The 19,904-nt window shown below is 41.8% G+C and overlaps 1 protein-coding gene across 13 annotated transcripts in view; it reads right to left on the bottom strand.

Moving 5' to 3' along the window:
- STOX2 (storkhead box 2) overlaps positions 1-19,904 on the bottom strand; it is a 229,832-nt gene that overhangs the window by 12,992 nt on the left and 196,936 nt on the right. For all 13 annotated transcript variants that reach the window (XM_025188239.2, XM_075930284.1, XM_075930278.1 and 10 more), the window contains one exon: positions 394-2,659. In XM_025188239.2, the coding sequence (XP_025044024.2) occupies positions 394-2,659 (2,266 nt within the window). The remainder of the gene's footprint in view (positions 1-393; positions 2,660-19,904) is intronic.

Genomic DNA, 19,904 nt, shown 5'->3' with positions numbered 1-19,904 from the left:
CCTCTGTTTACCTATCTGTAATGTCTCAGCCAAAGATTCTGCCACAACTCCGTATCCATCCTTCCAGTTAATCGTCTTGTTATTTTTGAGGTTTTTTCCTTCTCCTATTCTAAGTACAATATATATTAATCTGAAAAAGTGATACAGAAATGTTTGGGGCAGAGGGACAATGAACCTATAGCAAAAAGGCAGTGGTTAGATTTGTTGCTGTTATCTATGTGAGGGAAAGAAACCGAGCCATCAGTCTGTATAGAGACTCTCTGAGGTTGCAGAAAAATTTTGTCTGAAAAAATGTCTGAAACAGTTTAACATATTCCCACAACCATTTACCCAGACGAAACACAGTTATTACTGAAAACAGAGTGGTCCTTAAAATTAATTTTACCATCCTACCGTGGCGAATTGAACCCGCTGTCTACAGTAATGCTGCTGCTGTCCATACTGTCCAGTCGAGCTGAATGGGTGGCTCTCTGGTTGCTGCTGTTTTCAGTTTCCTTTGGGGTGAGAAGAGTGAGATTCTTCTCAAACTTTCTTTGCAGATCCCTTTCCTTTTCCCGCTCTAGCAGCCACTGCATAGTGCCCACATCATCCCTGTTTTTTTCTTCCTCAGCATTTTTGTTTGTTCCTTCCTCTGAGTCATCATCATCGGAAACATTGTAATAATCAAAGGTGGCTTCCTGGTTCCCAACTGACTCTTGCTGTCTCTGTGAAACGGGTAAAACTTGTGGAGCTGAGGTTACTATAGTTTGTTCAAATTTCTCACATCGGATTGGCAGTGTGTCAGAGGCTGTCTTTTGATGGGGTTTGAGTAGGGGCACACTGGACTTGTGATAACTATTCACAGAGAGTGTATTGTGCAGGGGTTTAAAAAGTGTATCTTTGCTAAATATTTCTTTCCTTTTGTCCAGACTGCTTGATTCAGCGTTATGATGCTGAACCAGCCGCCCATTTGCAATCACCTCAGGGGTCTGGCCAGCAACAACTGGACCCCCACTTGGACCTTTAGGGGACTCCTCTTTGTGCACTGCAGGTTCTCTGGCTATGTGTTGGGGTTGTCTTTCTGAGGGAGAAAGTTTTTTGATTCCATCTGTTAAAGTCACTGTGTCATGGTCCTCTTTATTTTTCCCTAGTGGTGATGGAGCAGTAAGTACAGTCTCACTCGAAGTGTTGCATTGAAAATAATCATCAATTGCTGATTTTGTTGTGCAGGAGTTGAGATCACTATAAGATGGTAAATTCTCTGTAGGCTTGCTTTGTTCCAATAGGCCACAGGAACTGGCACTTTCTACATTGCCACTAACTATTTCAGATACACACGCATCTTTATAATTTGCAGATGAAATCAGAGCCCTTTGATGACTGAGTGATTGTGAAGGCCTTAAGGTACTGTCATCAATATATGCTTGGCTAGTTGTTTGGTCACTTGGGCTACAGCCTTCAGCTACGTCTTCAGGTGTACCTAAAGTAGCAGCACCTAGAGGTCCTTTAGAGTTATCCATCGATCTAGATCTTTCCTTGGCTTTGTTAGACCTTTCATTCCTTGACCTTCTATCTTGTGTATGGCTGTGGCTTCGATGGACTTTGGAATGGGAGCTTCCCCTTGAAGGTTCAGGAAAAGGCATCTCAGTTCTTCTTTTGGCCAGTTCACCAGATACATCCCATTCTGGTGTCATGGGAAAGTGAGACTCAATCACGCTAGGATTGCTGTGCATGATAAAATTATCTCCTTTGTGCTCTATTATGAAACAGCCTTCCCGAGGGGATCTAGTAAGGGGATCATAGAACTCATACTCTCTTTCACCTGGTATATCCAAATGGGAACCATCTGAAGGGTCTCCTTTGGACACCCGGGTCTTGCTATGTGACCGAGATTTCCCATGAGACTTTCTGTGATTCCTACTCTTTTTGCTTCGCCCACTATGGTGAGCTGAAGAACCAGCTTTGCTTCTTTGAGCTTTTTCTTCTTCAAGTTTCTTCATTAGTGCAGTATGCCTCATTACATTTTCCACAGTCAAGTCTGGGTTAATGCGCTTAATAATCTCCATTTCTACCTCCCTAGGTATAGTGGTAGGGGTGTCTTCATCCCTCAGGGGCCATTCCTCAGGAGGAAACTGAGCAGAGAAATTGGCCAACTGTTTTGCCTTGTCCTTTTTAAAGCTTAACCGAAACAATTTCAGTCCAAATTTTTTAGATTGCTTTTCTACATCTTTAGGCTTTGAGAGTGTCTCTGCTTTATAAGAAAAATTTACAGTACTTTTACTTTTTTCAGTGGGTGGTACCTGACATAGAGAAGGAGGGCAATACGAGTCTTTGCAGTCTTTTGCTGATTTTCTCTGTAGGGTGGACGCATGCATGCTATGCATGTCTTCTCTGCAACAATGGCAAGAGTCGCAGTGGTTTTTGGGTAAAGTTCGATCTCTGACGCAGCCTGAGGTGGAGGGAGTTATAGTTCCTTGTTGTGGAGAGGTACACTGAGACCTGTCAGGTATCCTCTCATCCAAATGGTACCATTTGCTGTTAGTTCTTATCAGGGATGGGGTTATAAAATAAGTCTGTGGGGTCACGATGAAATAGCCATCTGGAGTTGGATATATTTTCCTCTCTCGCACAAGCATATTCAAGGTATGCCGAAGAATTTCAGGGCTGGGTGTTGGCACGCCTAAAACAACAGTAAATATATATGAGCTACTGTGTCATTATGAAAAGTTCTTTGGCTCCCTCCCACCATCCTAGAGTTTTGCCAACAGAAAAGTTAGTGCATGCTGATCAAACAATTCAAACCGAGCACATTGATAGGCATTTTCTAGTCTGCTTGTATTTCCACTTATTTCCTACGCTTCAATTACATGAATTATTAACTAAATAAAAAAGAGGACATTGACAGAGTGTAAAAAACCTTCTAGTTACTTTCATTGTGTAGGTGACTATAAAATAGAACCTCTACAAAAAAAAAAAAAAAAAAAAAAAAAAAAAAAGAGAGACTCAAAGGAAGATTTAATGTTTGTTGTTATTCTAGTAAAGTATTTAATCCCAATTCATCAATATTTATGTACAGTAAAACCTGTGTTATCCACCATGCTCGGGGATTAGGGCATTCCCGTTATCTAAAAATTCCGGTTATCTAAGAGTCTCATCAACCTAGGAAAAACCAATGGACAATAATAATAAAACTCAAGTTTTTAATATTGATAGTTTTGTAGTGTGAGGCAGCTGGTCTCACATTTCTGTTTTGAGTTAAAGATGATTATTACTTCTTAAATAAAAAACTGCTAAGCCAGTCATGGAAAACCAAGCCAGGCCTGTGCACCTGAAGATGTGACAGTATTGTGGCTGGGGGCGATGCCAGTTAAAGTTTTCTGGTTAACAGAGCGCCGGATAACAAAGGTTTCACTGTATTATGATTTTCAGCATTGTATAAATAGGCACCCATATATTTTGCTCACACCTCCAACACAACCCAATAGGTTTGACTTTCCCATCAAAACATTCATGAATAAACAATTACCCCCATCAGGCTCCAAACTCCTGAGCCTCTCCAAGAAAATCACATGAATCTATTGTATTCAAACAACTGTGTTCACTATGTTCAATGGTGCTATTTATCTATCTTCTAAGAACTTCCCAACAAGTTTAAGTGGGGGTGTGATGGGCACATTCCTGAGTGCAGATATCAAATACAGGCAAAGGGGCTCCCTTAATATTTAATATGTAAGGGTCACGTAAGTAATTTTGAGGACTGGGCCTCAGGAGCTTGATCATGCACATACTAAAATTAACCTAAAAACTCCACTGACTTCAGTGGTGCTGGATCGAATCCTTAACACTTCATTCAGCACCAAATCAGATACTTGCTGCTGCGGAGTGGATAGGAATGGATTGGTTTATAAAAGTATCATATAGGACAAACAACTTTCCACATTCACACTAAGGGTATGTCTAGACTGAACCCCTCTGCCTGCAGAGGGATGCAGATTAGGTGGGGCGAAATTGCTAATGAAGCAGGGATTTAAATATCCTGCGCTTCATTAGCATAAAAATGGCTGCCGCTTTTTGCCGGCACGGAACTTTGTTTTACGAGGCATAAGGGATCTATCGGAAAAGGCTTTCTTTAGCCATAGATCAGCCTCTAGACTGCCACTTTTCTCCGACAAAGCTCTGTGTCGGAAAAAAGCAGTGGCCATTTTTATGCTAATGAAGTGTGGGATATTTAAATCCCCGCTTCATTAGTAATTTCACCCAGCCTAATCTGCATCCCTCTGCTGGCATAGGGGTGCAGTCTAGACATACCCTAATAGCTAAGGTGCTCTCTTCTCTGTCCTACTGCATGTGATACCAACTCCACACCCATGTTTCAGGGGTCAGTTTGCAGTTTCACTTTGCTACTTGTATTTGAATGCAGTAGGACGACAACATAGGACCAGCAAAGTGAACAGTATGATGTCTAAGTGTTGGTGTGATGTTATGACAACAGACTTCAAATACTGGCAAAATGAGGAATGCTAAGAAATGAGTGCCAACATTTCTTTATTCCTCATTAGTTTTGTCTGTATTAAAGGACCAGTGGGAGCAGTCAGCTCTCCAGAATGAGGAGAACAGAGTAGAACAGAACCTTTTGGCACTCAACAACTAAAGATTATCTTTTAAAAAAAATTAAAGATGGAATGAGATGTAGGGCTTTTTGAAGGTCTGACTGCTTAAATACACAAAACAACAAAAAAACCTCAACTTCCCCCAGTTACCATAACAAAACCCTTTTGGGTTGCATTTTTTCTTGTGGCCTTTTCAGTCAACATTTTAGTGAAAGGCAATTTTGAAATTTCGTTGTGAAATGTCATTATCCCTTTTCTTTACAGTCAAAAGCTCTTACATAATATGCATGTTCTTAATAAGAGCTTCTAGAATGCATTTTACAGAAGAGTACAAAGTAAAGCATTTTTCTCTTTTCCATACGTGAAGAACATTTCAATGACAAAGCTAAGCTATTGCTGTCCAAGTTTTATTAGAGTGGATTCTAAGGTACAGGAGCGTTTCACTATTTTAGCAATTGCAGTTGTATGTTTTTGCATACACACAGCCCTCAGCTCTTCTGAAATTTTGACATGAGCCAACAATAGCCAAGATATTGACAATTCATGTTAATCATTATTCCTTACTCACCCCATTTGGAGGTACTGTATTGCAGTATGTATAACTACTGCTCTCTTATCTGGCTTTGGATGGTACTTGTATTTAGAGATGTCTTTACTAGGCAAGTTATCAGGAATATTTGTCAGGAAAGGCTTGCTCATAATGGACATATTAAGAGGCTGAATAGGAACAACATGGATACAAAAGTGAGAGCAGCTGCAAAAGAAGTGGGAAGAGAGGACTACTAAGGGCTTGTCTACAGTAGTGCTTAAGTTGCTCAGGGATGTGAAAAAGGCACCCCCAAATAACCTAATGTGTGTGACCCAAATTCTGGGTCACATAAATGTCATGCAATAATCATAGAAGTAAGGTAAGAGAATTTGATTTCCCCCTCTCCCTTTCCAGCTAGAGTACCCTGGCTGCAAGAGATCACCCTGGAAGTAGTAGCAGAGACTGACAACCCTGGATGGGACAGGACACACAAACACCAGCAACAAATGGGAATGTGTACTGGTAGATAGACAAAAGCTTAGCACATACACAAAGAGCCCAGAGCTTTGTCTTATCTCCCTTGGCCAATACAAAGTCACATTACACAAACTCCCTTTCTGGACTTCAAGCATCTACAATTAAATAACTTCAAAACTATACCCCCAGCTTGAGCAGGCTCTTAGCACAAGATAAAAGAGCCAAGAATGAATACGGTGCAGACAAAGCCTGATAAGTATTTCCTGTTTATCTTTGGTTCATAGTATTAAAGTGCACCTAGGTGCTTACTTGGCTAATGCTGCCCCTTCCTCCTCTGTCCTTAGCTTTGTTAACAGTGGCAGTGAACCAGAAAGCCAGATTCTCTCAGCTTTTTGGGGGGGTCTATGTACACGATGCACTGCACAGTTCACTCCCATTGAAGTGCAAGGGTAGTGGGGCAAAAGTTCATTCCAGAGATACTGCACCTCCGAGTGACATGGTGTCTTCAGCCAGTCACACCAAGGCAAGATACCTCCCTGTTCCCTACCAAGGACTCCCTTGCATAGAGATAATTTTAATTTTACTTGTTTTTTCAATATTTATTTAAAAATAGGAAAAAAGAAAGGAAAAAAGCTCTCTCCTGGGAGCATTATGAAAGAGATATTTAAAGACTGAAATGGATCTTTTGATGCTGTTATTGTTGTTACAGAAAAAGTATTGCAAATGCATTTGAAAAAATATGTATGATTCACCCAACAGACCATAATGACTATAAAGTGTTGCATAAAAGACTCTTTAAGCACTGGTTTAGCTGATGCTCTGTAGTTATACTGTGCGACTACCTTCTATAAATACAAAGAACAAGTAAAAATCTTTTCAAAATATAATTACAATGCCTGGGCAGGAAGTAATTCACCAAATTAAATGGATCAGCCTTCTCTCTTCTCCCTTTTCCTTGGATTCCTCTGCATCCTCAGTATAGTTTGAGGACATCCCTTTATCATGCCACCATACCACCAACATTCCTTCTAATTTTTCCCCATACATTTACTTAATGAATTTTGTTATGGACACCAGTATGGAGGTGGTGTGTGGCTGAGAGCGTCGGGGAGGAGGGTGCAGGGGTTTGGAATGTGGGATGAGGCTCAGGGCTGGGGCAGAGAGTTGGGGGTGTGGGTGGATGAAGGCTCCAGCTGTAGGATCTGAGATGGAGCTGAAGATGAGGGGTTCATGGTGTGGAAGGGTGCTTAGAGCTCAGGCTCCACCTGCAGAACTCCCCTCTAGCCCTCTCTTCCCACAGCAGAGAGGGGGGCAAGGAGAGGTGCCTCTTCCCACTGTGAAAGCTCCAGGGCTGGTGCCAGACCAGAGAGACACCTCTCTCACTGTGGCAGGTCTAGGACTGAGGGAAAGGCATCTCTCTCTGCTGAAGCCCTGAGCACCTGTTGCAGTGCAGTAATTCAGCTTAGAGAGAACTTAGCATATAACCCCCCATTTCTACATCTCAGCTGCAAAAACACTGGACAGAATTCTTTGGAGCCTACACACTAAAAGCTAGAAGTGAAGCAAAGGTGTTATGTGCCAGGGGGCAAAGGCAAAACTTGTGCCCCCCGCCACAGCCCCTCGAACCTGGCACATGGCTGAGCCCAACCTTGAGGGGAAGGAGGGAGCTTGTACCACATCTTCCCCCGCCCCCTCCCGTTTGGGGCTGGGTCCTCGCATGCACTAACCTGCCGGTGGAGATGGAGGAGGGTCAGGCTGGGGGTGGAGAGGCAGGGAGGAGGCTCCAGCCGGCGGGGGTGGAGGAGGAACAGGCAAGCCGAGGAATGACAGGGGGAGTCGAGGGGGACTAAATTGGTGCCCCCCTAGTGTGGCGCCCGGGGGCAACTGTCCACCTCCCCTCCCCTTGGTATGCCACTGCTAAAAGCAGCTAGCAGTTGTATTATGGTCACCATTTCTCAGGCCCATTGGAACAAAGAAGTCCCTATCGAGACAAGAAATCCAGAATTGAATATAGGTTGCCTTCTTGGCAGTAGAAAGCACTGGCACTAGGCTGCCTCCTATTACTTTTTTTTAAATATTTTTGCATATGATACTGCTTAAGTGGTCCCAAGATGCTGAACAGTGCTTCCTGCATCTGATATTTTGGACTAAATAAATAAAAACAGGTACAGTCCAAAAGGTTTATTTATACCATGAAGCACCTAACACGTTAACAATAAGCAGCCATGAATGATCATAATTACAATTGAAATTTTAATTAAATATACAAATGTAAATGATAGAAGGAAAACCAGCTGCCAAAAGGTACAGGCAGTCCCCGAGTTACGCGGATCTGACTTACGTCGGATCCGCAGTTACGAACCGGGCACTTCCTCTCCCTGGTCTCGAGCAGACCAGGGAGAGGAAGCAAAGCGGCGGGGAGCAGAGTAGAGCAGAGCGGCGGAACGCGCGGCCAGCTGACAGCCCAGACGCATCTGGGCTGTCAGCTGGCCGCGTGCTCCGCTCTGCTTCCCCCCCCCCCCATGGTTTGCAGAGCAGGGGGAGGGGGAGCAGAGCGGAGCAGAGCAGAGCGGCAGAACGCGCGGCCAGCTGACAGCCCAGACGCGTCTGGGCTGTCAGCTGGCTGCGCGTTCCGCCGCTCTGCTCTGCTCCCCCTCCTCCTGGTCTGCGGGGGGGGGGAGGGGGAGCAGAGCGGAGCGCGCGGCCAGCTGACAGCCCAGACGCGTCTGGGCTGTCAGCTGGCCGCGCGTTCTGCCGCTCTGCTCTGCTCCGCTCTGCTCTGCTCCCCCTCCCCCTCCCCCTGGTCTGCAGACCAGGGGGAGGGGGAGCAGAGCGGAGCACGCGGCCAGCTGACAGCCCAGACGCGTCTGGGCTGTCAGCTGGCCGCGCGTTCCGCCGCTCTGCTCTACTCTGCTCCCCCTCCCCCTGGTCTGCAGACCTGGGGGACGGGGAGCAAAGCAGAGCAAAGCCACGGAGCCCGAGGGCAGCAGGATAGCCACGGCGCGTCTGGGCTGTCCCGCTGCCCCCGTGCTCCGCGGCTTTGCTCTGGACGCCTGTGGTACAGCAGCTGGGGCGCTGCTGGGTTGGTCCCGTAGCGCCGCTCTGGGTGCCACTGGACCAACCCAGCAGCACCCCAGCTGCTCTGCCCCAGGTGTCCCCTAGTCAGCAGCTGCTGAAAATGACCAGTGGCTGACTACAGGAAGCCCCTGCCCCGGGCTTCCTGGAATCAGCCGCTGATCAGTTTCAGCAGCAGCTGACTTGGGGATGCCTGGGGTTCTTAAGTTGAATCTGTATGTAAGTCAGAACTGGCGTCCAGATTCAGCCACTGTTGAAACTAATCAGTTTCAGCAGCGGCTGAATCTGGACGCCAGTTCCGACTTACATACAGATTCAACTTAAGAACAAACTTACAGTCCCTATCTTGTACGTAACCCGGGGACTGCCTGTAATTTTTTTCATTTCAGTTAACAGTTTCCTGGTATTTCTGTTCCATTCATAAGAACGGAAGGGCCATACTGGGTTAGACCAAATGTCCATCTAGCCTGATATCCTGTCTGCCGACAGTGGCCAATGCCAGAAGGAGTGAACAGAACACATAATCATCAAGTGATCCCTCTCTTGTCATCCACTTGCAGTCTCTGTCAAACAGAGGCTAGAGACACCATTCCGACCCATCCTAGATAATAGCTTTTGATGGACCTAACAAGTCCATGAATTTATCTAGTTCTTTTGTGAACCCCATTAAAGTCCTGGTCTTCATAACATCCTCTGGCACGGAGTTCCACAGGTTGACTGTGTGCTGCATGAAGAAAAATTTCCTTTTGTATGTTTTAAACCTGCTATCTATTAATTTAATTTGGTGACCCCTAGTTCTTACATTAGGGGAACAAGTAAATAACTTTTTCTTGTTCACTTTCTCCATACCAGTCATGATTTCATAGACCTCTATCATATCCCCCCATTAGTCTCCTCTTTTCTAAACTGAAAAGTCCAAGTCCTTTTAATATCTCTTCATATGGGATCCCATTCAAAACCCCTAATCATTTTTGTTGCCCCTTTTCTGAACCTTTTCCATTGCCAATGTATCTTTTTTCAGATAAGGCAACCACATTTGTATGTAGTAGTGAAGATGTGGGTATAGCATGGATTTATATAGAGGCAATACAATATTCTCTGTCTTACTCTCTAGCCCTTTTTTAATGATTCCTAACATTCTGTTTGCTTTTTTGACTGATGCTGCACATTGAGTGGATGTTTTCAGAGAAAGATCTCACCAAACTAGGTGATTGGGCAACAAAATGGCAAATTAATTTTAATATTGATAAATACAAAGTAATGCACATTGGAAAAAATACAACGACTCCAAGGTCACTCTCGAGTAGTTATAGGTAAATTAGTCAACATCATTTTATATGGATAGCTGGGATTTTTTCCAAATGTGCATTACTTTGCACTTATCAATATTAAAATTCATTTGCCGTTTTGTTGCCCAATCACTTAGTTTGGTGAGATCTTTTTGAAGCTCTTCACAGTCTGCTTTGGTCTTAACTGTCTTGAGCAGTTTAGTATCATCTGCAAATTTTGCCATCTCACAGTTCACCACTTTCTTCAGATCATTTATAAATAGGTTAAATAGTACTGGACCCAGTATGGACCTTTGGGGGACACCATTAGTTACCTCTCTCCATTCTGAGGTATTCTCCATTCTAAACTTACCATTTATTCCTACGCTTTGTTTCCTGTCTTTTAACTAGTTATCAATCCATAAGAGGACCTTCTCTCTTATCCCATGACAACTTACTTTACTTAAGAGCCTTTGGTGAGGAACCTTGTCAAAGGCTTTCTGGGAATCCAAGTACACTATACTCACTGGATCCCCCTTTCTCCACATTTATTGACCTCCTGAAAGAATTCTAGTAGATTGGCTAGGTATGATTTCCCTTTACAGAAACCATGCTGACTTTCCCCCAACAAATTACGTTCATCTATATGTCTGACAATTTTATTCTTTACTATAGTTTCAACCAATCTGCCTGGTACTGACATTACACTTACCGGTCTATAATTGCCAGGATCACCAGTAGAGCCCCTTTAAAATATTGGCATCACATTAGTTATCTTCTAGTCATTAGGTACAGAAGCTGATTTAAAAGATGGGTTACAAACCACAGTTAATAGTTTTGCAATTTCCCATTTGAATTTTTTCAGAACTCGTGGTGAATGCCATCTGGCATTGGTGACTTGTTACTGTTGAGTTCATCAATTTGTTCCAAAACCTCCTTTAATGACACCTCAGTCTGGGACAATTCCTCAGATTTGTCACCTAAAAAGAATGACTCAGGTTTGGGAATCTCCCTAACATTGTCAGATGTGAAGACCAAAGCAAAGAATTAATTTAGTTTCTCCATGATGACCTTGTTGTCTTTGAGTGCTCCTTTAGTATCTCGATCATCCAGTGGCTCCCCTGGTTGTTTAACAGGCTTCCTGCTTCTGAAGTACTTAAAAACATTTTACTGCTCATTTTTGAGGTTCTGGCTAGCTCTTCTTCACACTCCGTTTTGGCTTTTCTTATTGTAATTGTACACTTAATTTGACAGAGTTTATGCTCCTTTCTATTTTTCTCACTAGGATTTAGCTTTTATTACATTGTAGTTACTATTTCCAAGTGGTCCACTTATATTTACCTCTTGGACTAGATCCTGCGCGCCACTTAGGACTAAATCAAGAATTGCCTCTTCCCTTGTGGGTTCCAGAACCAGCTGCTCCAAGAAGCAGTCATTTAAGGTATCAAGAAATGTTATCTCTGCACCCCATCCTGAGGTGATGTGTCCCCAGTCAATATGAGGATAGTCGAAATCCCCCACTATTACTGAGTTTTTTATTTTGATAGCCTCTCTAATCTCCCTTAGCATTTCATAGTTACTATCACTATCATGGTCAGGTGGTCGATAATCTATTCCTACTGCTATATTCTTATTATTAAACATGGAATTGTTCTGCATAGAGATTTTATAGAATATTTTGGCTCACTTAAGATTTTTACTTCATTTGATTCTGCATTTTCTTTCATGTATAGTGCCACTCCCCCACCAGCATGATTTGTTCTGTCTTTCTGATATATTTTGTACTCTGGTATGACTATGTCCCATTAATTGTCCTAATTCCACCAAGATTATGATACCAATATCCTCCTTTAATACAAGGCACTCTAGTTCACCCATCTCATTATTTAGACTTCTAATGTTTGTGTATAAGCACTTTAAAAATGTGTGACTATTTATCTGTCTGCCATTTCCTGATGTTAGACTCTTTTTCATTTGATTGTTTCTCATCTGATCTTACCCATATTTTATCATCTTCCATCTTCTCCTCCTAACTAAAATATAAAGAATCTCTCTTAATAGACCCTCCCCAATGAAATGTCTCTGTCTAATCCATGTGCTCCTTTGCACTCATCAGCTTTCCCCCGCCCTTAATTTAAAAACTTCTCTATGACCTTTGTAATGTTAAGTGCCAGCAGTCTGGTTCCATTTTGGTTTAGGTGAAGCCCATCCTTCCTGTATAGGCTCCCCTTTCCCAAATGTTTTCCCTGTTGCTAATAAATCTAAACCTCTCCTCCCTACACCATTGTCTCATTTATGCATTGAGACTCAGAACTTCTCCCTGCCTACCTGGCCCTGCCCATGGAACTGGAAACATCCCAGAGAACGCTACCATAGAGGTCCTGGATTTCAATAGCTTATCTAACATCCTAAATTTGTCCTCCAGAACCTCTCTCCTACCCTGCCCTATGTCATTGGTACCTACATGTACCACAACCACTAGCTCCTCCCCAGGACAACACATAAGTCTATCTAGATGTCTTGAGAGATTCACAACCTTCACACAGGCAGTCAAGTCACCATACAGTTCTCCCAGTTATCACAAACCCAGCTGTCTGCATTTCTAATGATCAAATCCCCCATTACTAAAAAGGCAGGTTTCCTAATGACTGGAGTTCCCACCCCCAGAGAGGTATCCTAAATGCAAGAGGATACCACAATATCATCTGGAATGAGGGTTCCAACTATGGGATGTTTTCCCTCTGCTCCAGTTGAATGTTCTCCTTCCCTGAGTCTTTCATCCTCCTTAACAGCTCAGGGGCTGTCTGACTGGAGATGGGACAGTTCTACAGAGTCCCAGGAAGCCTCATTTACATACCTCTGTCTTCTTTAGCTCCTCCAATTCAGCCACGCTGGCCTTCAAAGCCCGTATGTGGTCTCTGAGGGCCAGAAGCTCTTTGCATCGAATGCTCACATACACCACCTGTCCATAGGGCAGGTAATCACACATGCCACATCGAGTGCAATAAACAGGATAGCCCCCACTCTGCTGCTGGGCTCCTGCCGCGTTCTCTCCTACAGCTACTTAGGTTATTGACAGGGTTTTTATTTAAATCAGATAGTTTTGGTTTTAGTTTAGCAGTTTTAAAGAATGCCAAGTGTATCTAGTCCCCTTCATACTCCCCCTCTAAACTCCCTCACAAAACTACCCATTAGCACCTCCTGTTCATTAGTTCCCTGGTCACTTACTAGCAGGCTTTATATAGCCCTAACCTTCCTGATAGCTCTACCCCCTGGTTAAGGCTTCCTATTAATCTCTCTTCTTTCTCATCTTTTTCTCTACCCAGTACCTTTCCACACTCCTTTTACTTCTCTCTAAGTTAACCACGTTCTTTTCTCTTAGCATTGGGTTTCACATCTGAAGTGGGCAAAGTGGCTGAGATTCTCCCAATGTATTACAAACAATAACCTGAGTAGTTAAAGAGAGCCCTCCATTTACTGCTATCACCAGATGATGTGCTGATGGACACAGTATTAGACAATGGTAAACTTTAAAAAAAGTGTTTTGTCTGTACTAATATTTACAAAGTTTATAGCCGTAACAGAATTACATAGGGGTAGACATGGCAACAAGGCAGAAATAGGACCTATCTATTTAGGTTATCATAATGTGCTCATCACTATCTCTCTAGCGGCTGCTCTGAGTGACCAAACTAAGGTGCCTGCACTACCACAGAGGGGCACAGGACCCCTCTTGTAGCTTCCTTTTGCTTCCCTATCAGAAGTCATTTTTTCTGCAGGGAAGCAAAGACATCTGCATGGGGCCAAGAATTCTGCACACAAGCAGTGACACAGAATTCCCCGAGGAGTACAGAATGTAGGCTACACTTACAGAATAGAGGGGATGATCTCCTACTAAGCAGTACCTCTGAAAAAGATTTGGGGGTTTTAGTGGAGTATCAGCTGAACATGTATTCCCAGGCAATGCTGTAACCAAAAAGATAATGTGATCCCTGGATGTATAAAGAAGGGAATCTCAAATGGGAATAGAGAGGTAATTTTATTTCTGTATTTGGCACGAGTGGGATCGCTACTGAAATACTGTGTCCAATTCTGGTTCAAGAAGGATGCTGATAAACTGGTGAGAGTTCAGAAAAGAGCCCTGATAATTGCTAATAGAGTAGAAAACAAGCCTTACAATGAAAGATTCAAGGAGTTCAATCTGCTTATCTTACCAAATAGAAGGTTAAGGGGTGATTTGATCAGACTAAGTATCTACATGGGGAACAAATATATAAAAATAGGCTTTTCAATCTAGCAGACAATGGTATAACACAATCCAATGTCTGGAAGCTGAAGCAAGACAAATTCAGACTGGAACTGGGTGTAATCTTTTTAATAGCGATAGTACTAACCATTGCAAGAATTTACCAAGGGTCACAGTAGATTTGCCACCACTGACAATTTCTAAGTCAAGATGTAGTGTATTTTAAAAAAGATTTGCTCTAGTTCAAATGGAATTATTTTGGGAAAGTTCCATCAGCTCTTTTACAGGAGCTTAGACTAGATGATTACAATGGATCTGTATATCCTTGGCATTTTTGAATAACCTTATTTTGCTAGTTGAGAAACTGAAGTAGAGAGGTTAAGTGACTTGCCAAAGGTGTCAGCAATAGAAACTAAAGTCAGAAACAGAAACCAGATTTACTGGTTCCCACAAGATTACCCTTGCAATGCAGACATTTGAGCTCACATTGGACTTCACTGAGTCGCAAAGCCCACGCCAGAACATCTACAGAGCAATTTTATAGCCCAGCAGCCTGACACTCTCAAGCCTGAGTCAGCAGACCCAGGCCAAGCATGGCTATACTTTATTGCAATGTAGCCATACCTTATATATTTGGAGTCTGGAAGAAGCCTGAAGGCAAGAGAGCAGTAAGAGGGGTTTTGCTAGGTAGTGTCCCCCAACCAGAGAGTTAGGGTTGAGGGTTCAAGGAAGGAGGAACACCAGAGAGATTTCTAGCTGTCTCTAAGCTAAGGTCTAGAGAGACATGAAGAGAGGGGAGCAGCAGAGGAAATGACCTGCTGAGTTCTCCAAGGCTGCTGTTACATGACAGACTCAGGAGAAGTGATGGATGATCCCAGCAGAGATGTGGTGAGAGTGTGGGAGGGGTCATGCTGGAAGAGCGGGTGGCACTTTAGGTCAAGGGGCTGGAATTGCTGTCCTGGTACATGGGCAGGAGAGGACTGTGCAGAGCTGGGGCATGGTGAGGGATGCTAGTAATGTTCCTTCTAATCTTTTCTATCCATATGTGGATTTTTTCTATCCATGTGCAGTATAATTTTTTATGTGCACCAAAGGCGTGTGTGAATGTGTTTCTATCATCGATAGAAACAAAAAAACTTAGCTGTCGGCTCTCTGCTAGTCAGTTTGGAAGCACTGGAATATCTCCTGAGCAGCTGCATAAGCACTCAGCTTACAGGGAATACTGGATGCCAGGGCTGTATGTTGAATATACTGTTTGTACTATGTTGGACACAATCTACACTATGATTGTGGGAATTTTATTATGATAAATGTGCACAGAACATTTGCAAAAAATGAACCCCACAAGTGCTATATTTATACTTGGGAAGACTCTGCAGTCTAATTCTGAGAACTCTGAAGGAAGGAAGATGAGGCAGGTATGTCTGTCATGACATGGCTTCCCAAAGAAGGATGCTCCTATTGGGTCTGCCTTGTGACACTTTGACAATGTCCTATTTATATGTAAACTCCCCCATCACTGCCAGAGGCTGGTCATATTTCTTTCTTGTTCTTCTCCAGATAGATAGATAAGATAAAAAGAAAGAAAGAAAGAAAGAAAGAAAGAAAGAAAGAAAGAAAGAAAGAAAGAAAGAAAGAAAGAAAGAAAGAAAGAAAGAAAGAAAGAAAGAAAGAAAGAAAGAAAGAAAGAAAGAAAGAAAGAAAGAAAGAAAGAAAGAAAGAAAGAAAGAAAGAAAGAAAGAAAGAAAGAAAGAAAGAAAGAAAGAAAGAAAGAAAGAAAGAAAGAAAGAATCTGGCATTTAAAATACTGCATGAACGCAATGGTGTTATTCAAGATTATGTAGTACTTTTAATAATTCAAAAGCAGAAACTGTCTGGACACTGAATCATCAGACATGTACATTTGCTGTATCTCAAGAGAGCCTACTGTGCCCTCCACAGAGCTTCTAGACAGAAGATTATGTCTTGTTTGTTGCTCACAAAGAACACTGACCCAAGGTGAACTCAGTTAATGTGAAGCACATCTTTTCATGGCTGCACATACATTGGGCATTAAATGCAAGAATGAATGTACAGAAATTATATATTTTTGAGGTGGAACTTAGTGCAGCAGCCATCAGAATTTCTCTTCTTTACTTCACAAGTGAGAATTAACACAGGGGCATGTTTTCTGTTACAGAAATTTTCCATACTGTAAGCTGATTTAGTTAACAATATTAACCTCCCTCCCCACCCACCCCCCCGTAAAAACTATTAAAACCAGCGAATTCATTATATACCCATAAACTTTATCTATAAGCTTCATTAAAGCCAGGTTCATATATACCAGAGGGTAGATACTAAATGCAGAAAAAGAGGTTAACATTCTTAGCTGTTATCCTGGATTTCATTGATTTACATTTAGTATATGAGATTTTAAATCTGGTCAATAAGCATAATGCAGCATTTCATAAACATCTTGTATGATTCTAAGTTAGAATAATGCAATGTTCATAGTAGTAGTGCTTTCTCTTTAACAAGAAAAAGACTGACAGAACACAATATGCCCATAAATAAGATGTGTGTTGTTATTATAAACATTTCCCCCCAATATCACTATATAAGATTATGAAAAATACATTTTAAATAGTGTTTATCTGGTGTTAAATCTTCTAAAATGATTTTCTCATGAGCTGGCACTATGGCTTAACAAGGGATAAAAGAAACACTCTCATTGGCTCATGAAATACTAGTTTAAGATGTAGAGTGGTTGCTATGTGATGTTATAAATAATTAGCATACCTTATTTCAGATATAGCTGTGGCCCAGATTTATGTCTGCACATTGGCTTAGCTAACTACAGAGCTAGTACACAACTGTAAGATCGTGAACTGAGGAAAGAGATTTATTCTTCCTCAGTTTGAGAACGGCAACTGTGATTATGAAGACTATACATGCCACAAAACCCAGTGAAGTACCTGTCTTGATAGCACAGGTGACCTCTTGACAAGTGGCCACTGGGAAGACACTACCTATGACAATCGGAGGGGTTATTTCCTGAGGTCAATGGCTCTCCACCTTTCCAGACAACTGTATCCCTTCCAGGAATCTGATTTGTCTTGCTTACCCCCAAGTTTCATCTTGCTTAAAATTACTACTGCTTATAAAATCAGACATAAAAATAGAAAGGTGTCACAGCACACCATTGCTGAAACACTGCTTACTTTCTCATTTTTACCACAGAACTATAATGAGAATCATCTGGAATATAAAAACGGTACTTACATTTCAGTGCATAGCATATACAGCCATATAAATAAGTCACTGTCTGTAGGAAATTTTAGTTTGTACTGACTTTGCTAGTGCTTTTCATGTTAGCTGTTCTAAAACTAGACAAATATCTAGATGAGTTGATATGAACACTCTGGAAGACTTCTCTGAACCCCAGGGTACATGTACCCCTAGACTAAGCACCACTGATGTAAAAACAAACAAAAAAATGGTAGCTAGGCCTACAGAAGAATTCAGTCTACTGAATACTGTCTACACTGGGATTTCAGTTGCTTTAGCTCTGTTGGTGAGAGGTTGAAAGAGAGGGAGGGAGGGGAGTACATTCTTTTCACACTTCTGAATCATCTACTGGGTTGGTGTAACTTATTAGAGTAAGCCCTAGACATACAAGGGTACGTCTACACTGCACAGTTATTTTGGGATACCAGAAATATTTTGGGCATGCTATTTTGTCATCCCGGTAAACCTTGTCGCACAAGGGATGGCTTGAAATAGCGCATTATTTTGAAATTTGGCATTGTGAAGACACACCTAATTTCAAAATAAGATATTCTGAAATAGGTTAGAGATAAAATACTCAATTTGCGTAGTGCAAATTGCGTATCTTATTTTGAGTTGAGGGGGCTGTGTAGATGCACTCCAAATGTTCCTACAGAAGGAGAGGCACACAGATTATTTGACAGCAGGGATATATCTACTCACTAATGCTCTCCTTTCTCTTAGTTCTTCACAATCCAATTGGAGAAGATAAACTATTCATATATAAAAAAGGATACAATGTCTATTGAGAAAATACAGAAGCTCAAAAGAACCTTCCCTGTACATAGTAATGCAGTGTCACAGAAGTAAGCCTGACTTGAAGAAAATAAATCAGATAAACTATACTAGAAGTGTGAACTTTGATTGCCCTCTTCACCTTATACTCCACAGACTGGATCATTAACTTTTCAGTATATAGAGATGACTGGAGAAACTTCATAAATAAAACCACAGGTTGAGACAGAAAACCAGTGTTTACAAAATATACTTACTGTACTTTTTCCAGCTAGAGGAGGGTGGAATTGAGCTTCCTTAAAGAACCCCAAACTCTGTAACTTTTTGAATGGCAGACAAAAATCTTTATTTTAGACATAGTTCAAAATCCCATTTTTTTTTCTTTTCAAAATCTTACTATCAGTCACAGGGAAAATCCTACATGCTTTATGGCTACATGACTCTATATCCTCAGTTATTCCATAGACTAACCCTGCCCACTCAATAACCGTGTGTGTGTGTGTGTGTGTGTGTGTGTGTGTGTGTGTGTAAAATATAAAATGAGCTATGATAGGACTTCCCAGGCAAAGGAACATTTTTTATACATAAATTTAATGTATTAATCTTCAGACCAGTGCTGGGAGGTAATTTGGTATTATAATTTAATATTATCTTGTTTAAAGATGGGGAAACTGAGGCACGACTCTGTCAACTTGCCCAAGGCCACCAAGCAAGCAGCAAAGCTGAAATTAGAACTGGGAGATCTTCATGGCCACCCTTGTGCCCATTTTCCTTTTATATTACACCCTTTTATATTACCCTGCCTAGAGATGCCTAAGGGGGTGTCTTTTACATCATTTATTAACCCAAGATATAGGCAACTGGTATGGAGACAATGTGGCCATGAGTTTTACTTTTAATATTTGTCCTGTTCTAAGTGTTACTGTGCCTTGGATATTTCCATAAGTTGATAAAGAATTATTAGCATATGTTGACCTGAAAACCTCCTGAATTTAACAGAAGAATAATGCAATTTTATTAAATGCATCAGCAAAACTGGCTATGATAAAGTGGCCAAATCTGTAACAACTTTTGGTCAGCAAGAGAAGTGTCAGCTCCAACAGCAGACCTTACAGCTTTTTAAGCTATGTAGACTTGAGACAGCAGATAGCAGGATCAGCATCAAAAGTCTGAAGGTCCTTGAAAAATCAAACTACCTTAATAGTCTTTATTATTTGTAACATGTCACAGCAGTTTTGGCATCCTGTATAAAGTAGATCAGAGGGCCACTAATTCAGTAGATGGGAGTCCTGTTCTTTAGATGGATTTTTTTTTTTTTTTGCATATGTACATAGAAAACTCTATCAGAAGTAACTGCATTAGAAATGGACAGTTGTTTTTGATCTGTGATAAAGTAAATGAAACTTTAAATCAGGAGTAAGGAACCTTTTTTTCCAGTCAGGGACCACTGATCCACCAGAAAAAACAGTTGGGGGAGGGAGCCACACAAGATAAAAAAAAAAAAAAGCCCAATCCTCTCACCCTTTTAATTAAGCTCATGTCATGCTCTAGCTTACTACTCACCTGCTCCCAAGTTGTGGTTTAAAGTAAAAGGTTCTGAAATGTGGCTAGTCCCAGGGAGGCGCAGAAACAGGCAAACTATTACTAAATATCTTTTAAACTTTTATTAAAGGGCT

The sequence above is a fragment of the Pelodiscus sinensis genome, chromosome 5, assembly GCF_049634645.1.
Source record: "Pelodiscus sinensis isolate JC-2024 chromosome 5, ASM4963464v1, whole genome shotgun sequence".
Taxonomy (NCBI): Eukaryota; Metazoa; Chordata; order Testudines; family Trionychidae; genus Pelodiscus; species Pelodiscus sinensis.
The sequence above is the reverse complement of the archived record's forward strand: the minus strand, read 5'-3'. Positions and strand labels throughout refer to the sequence as shown.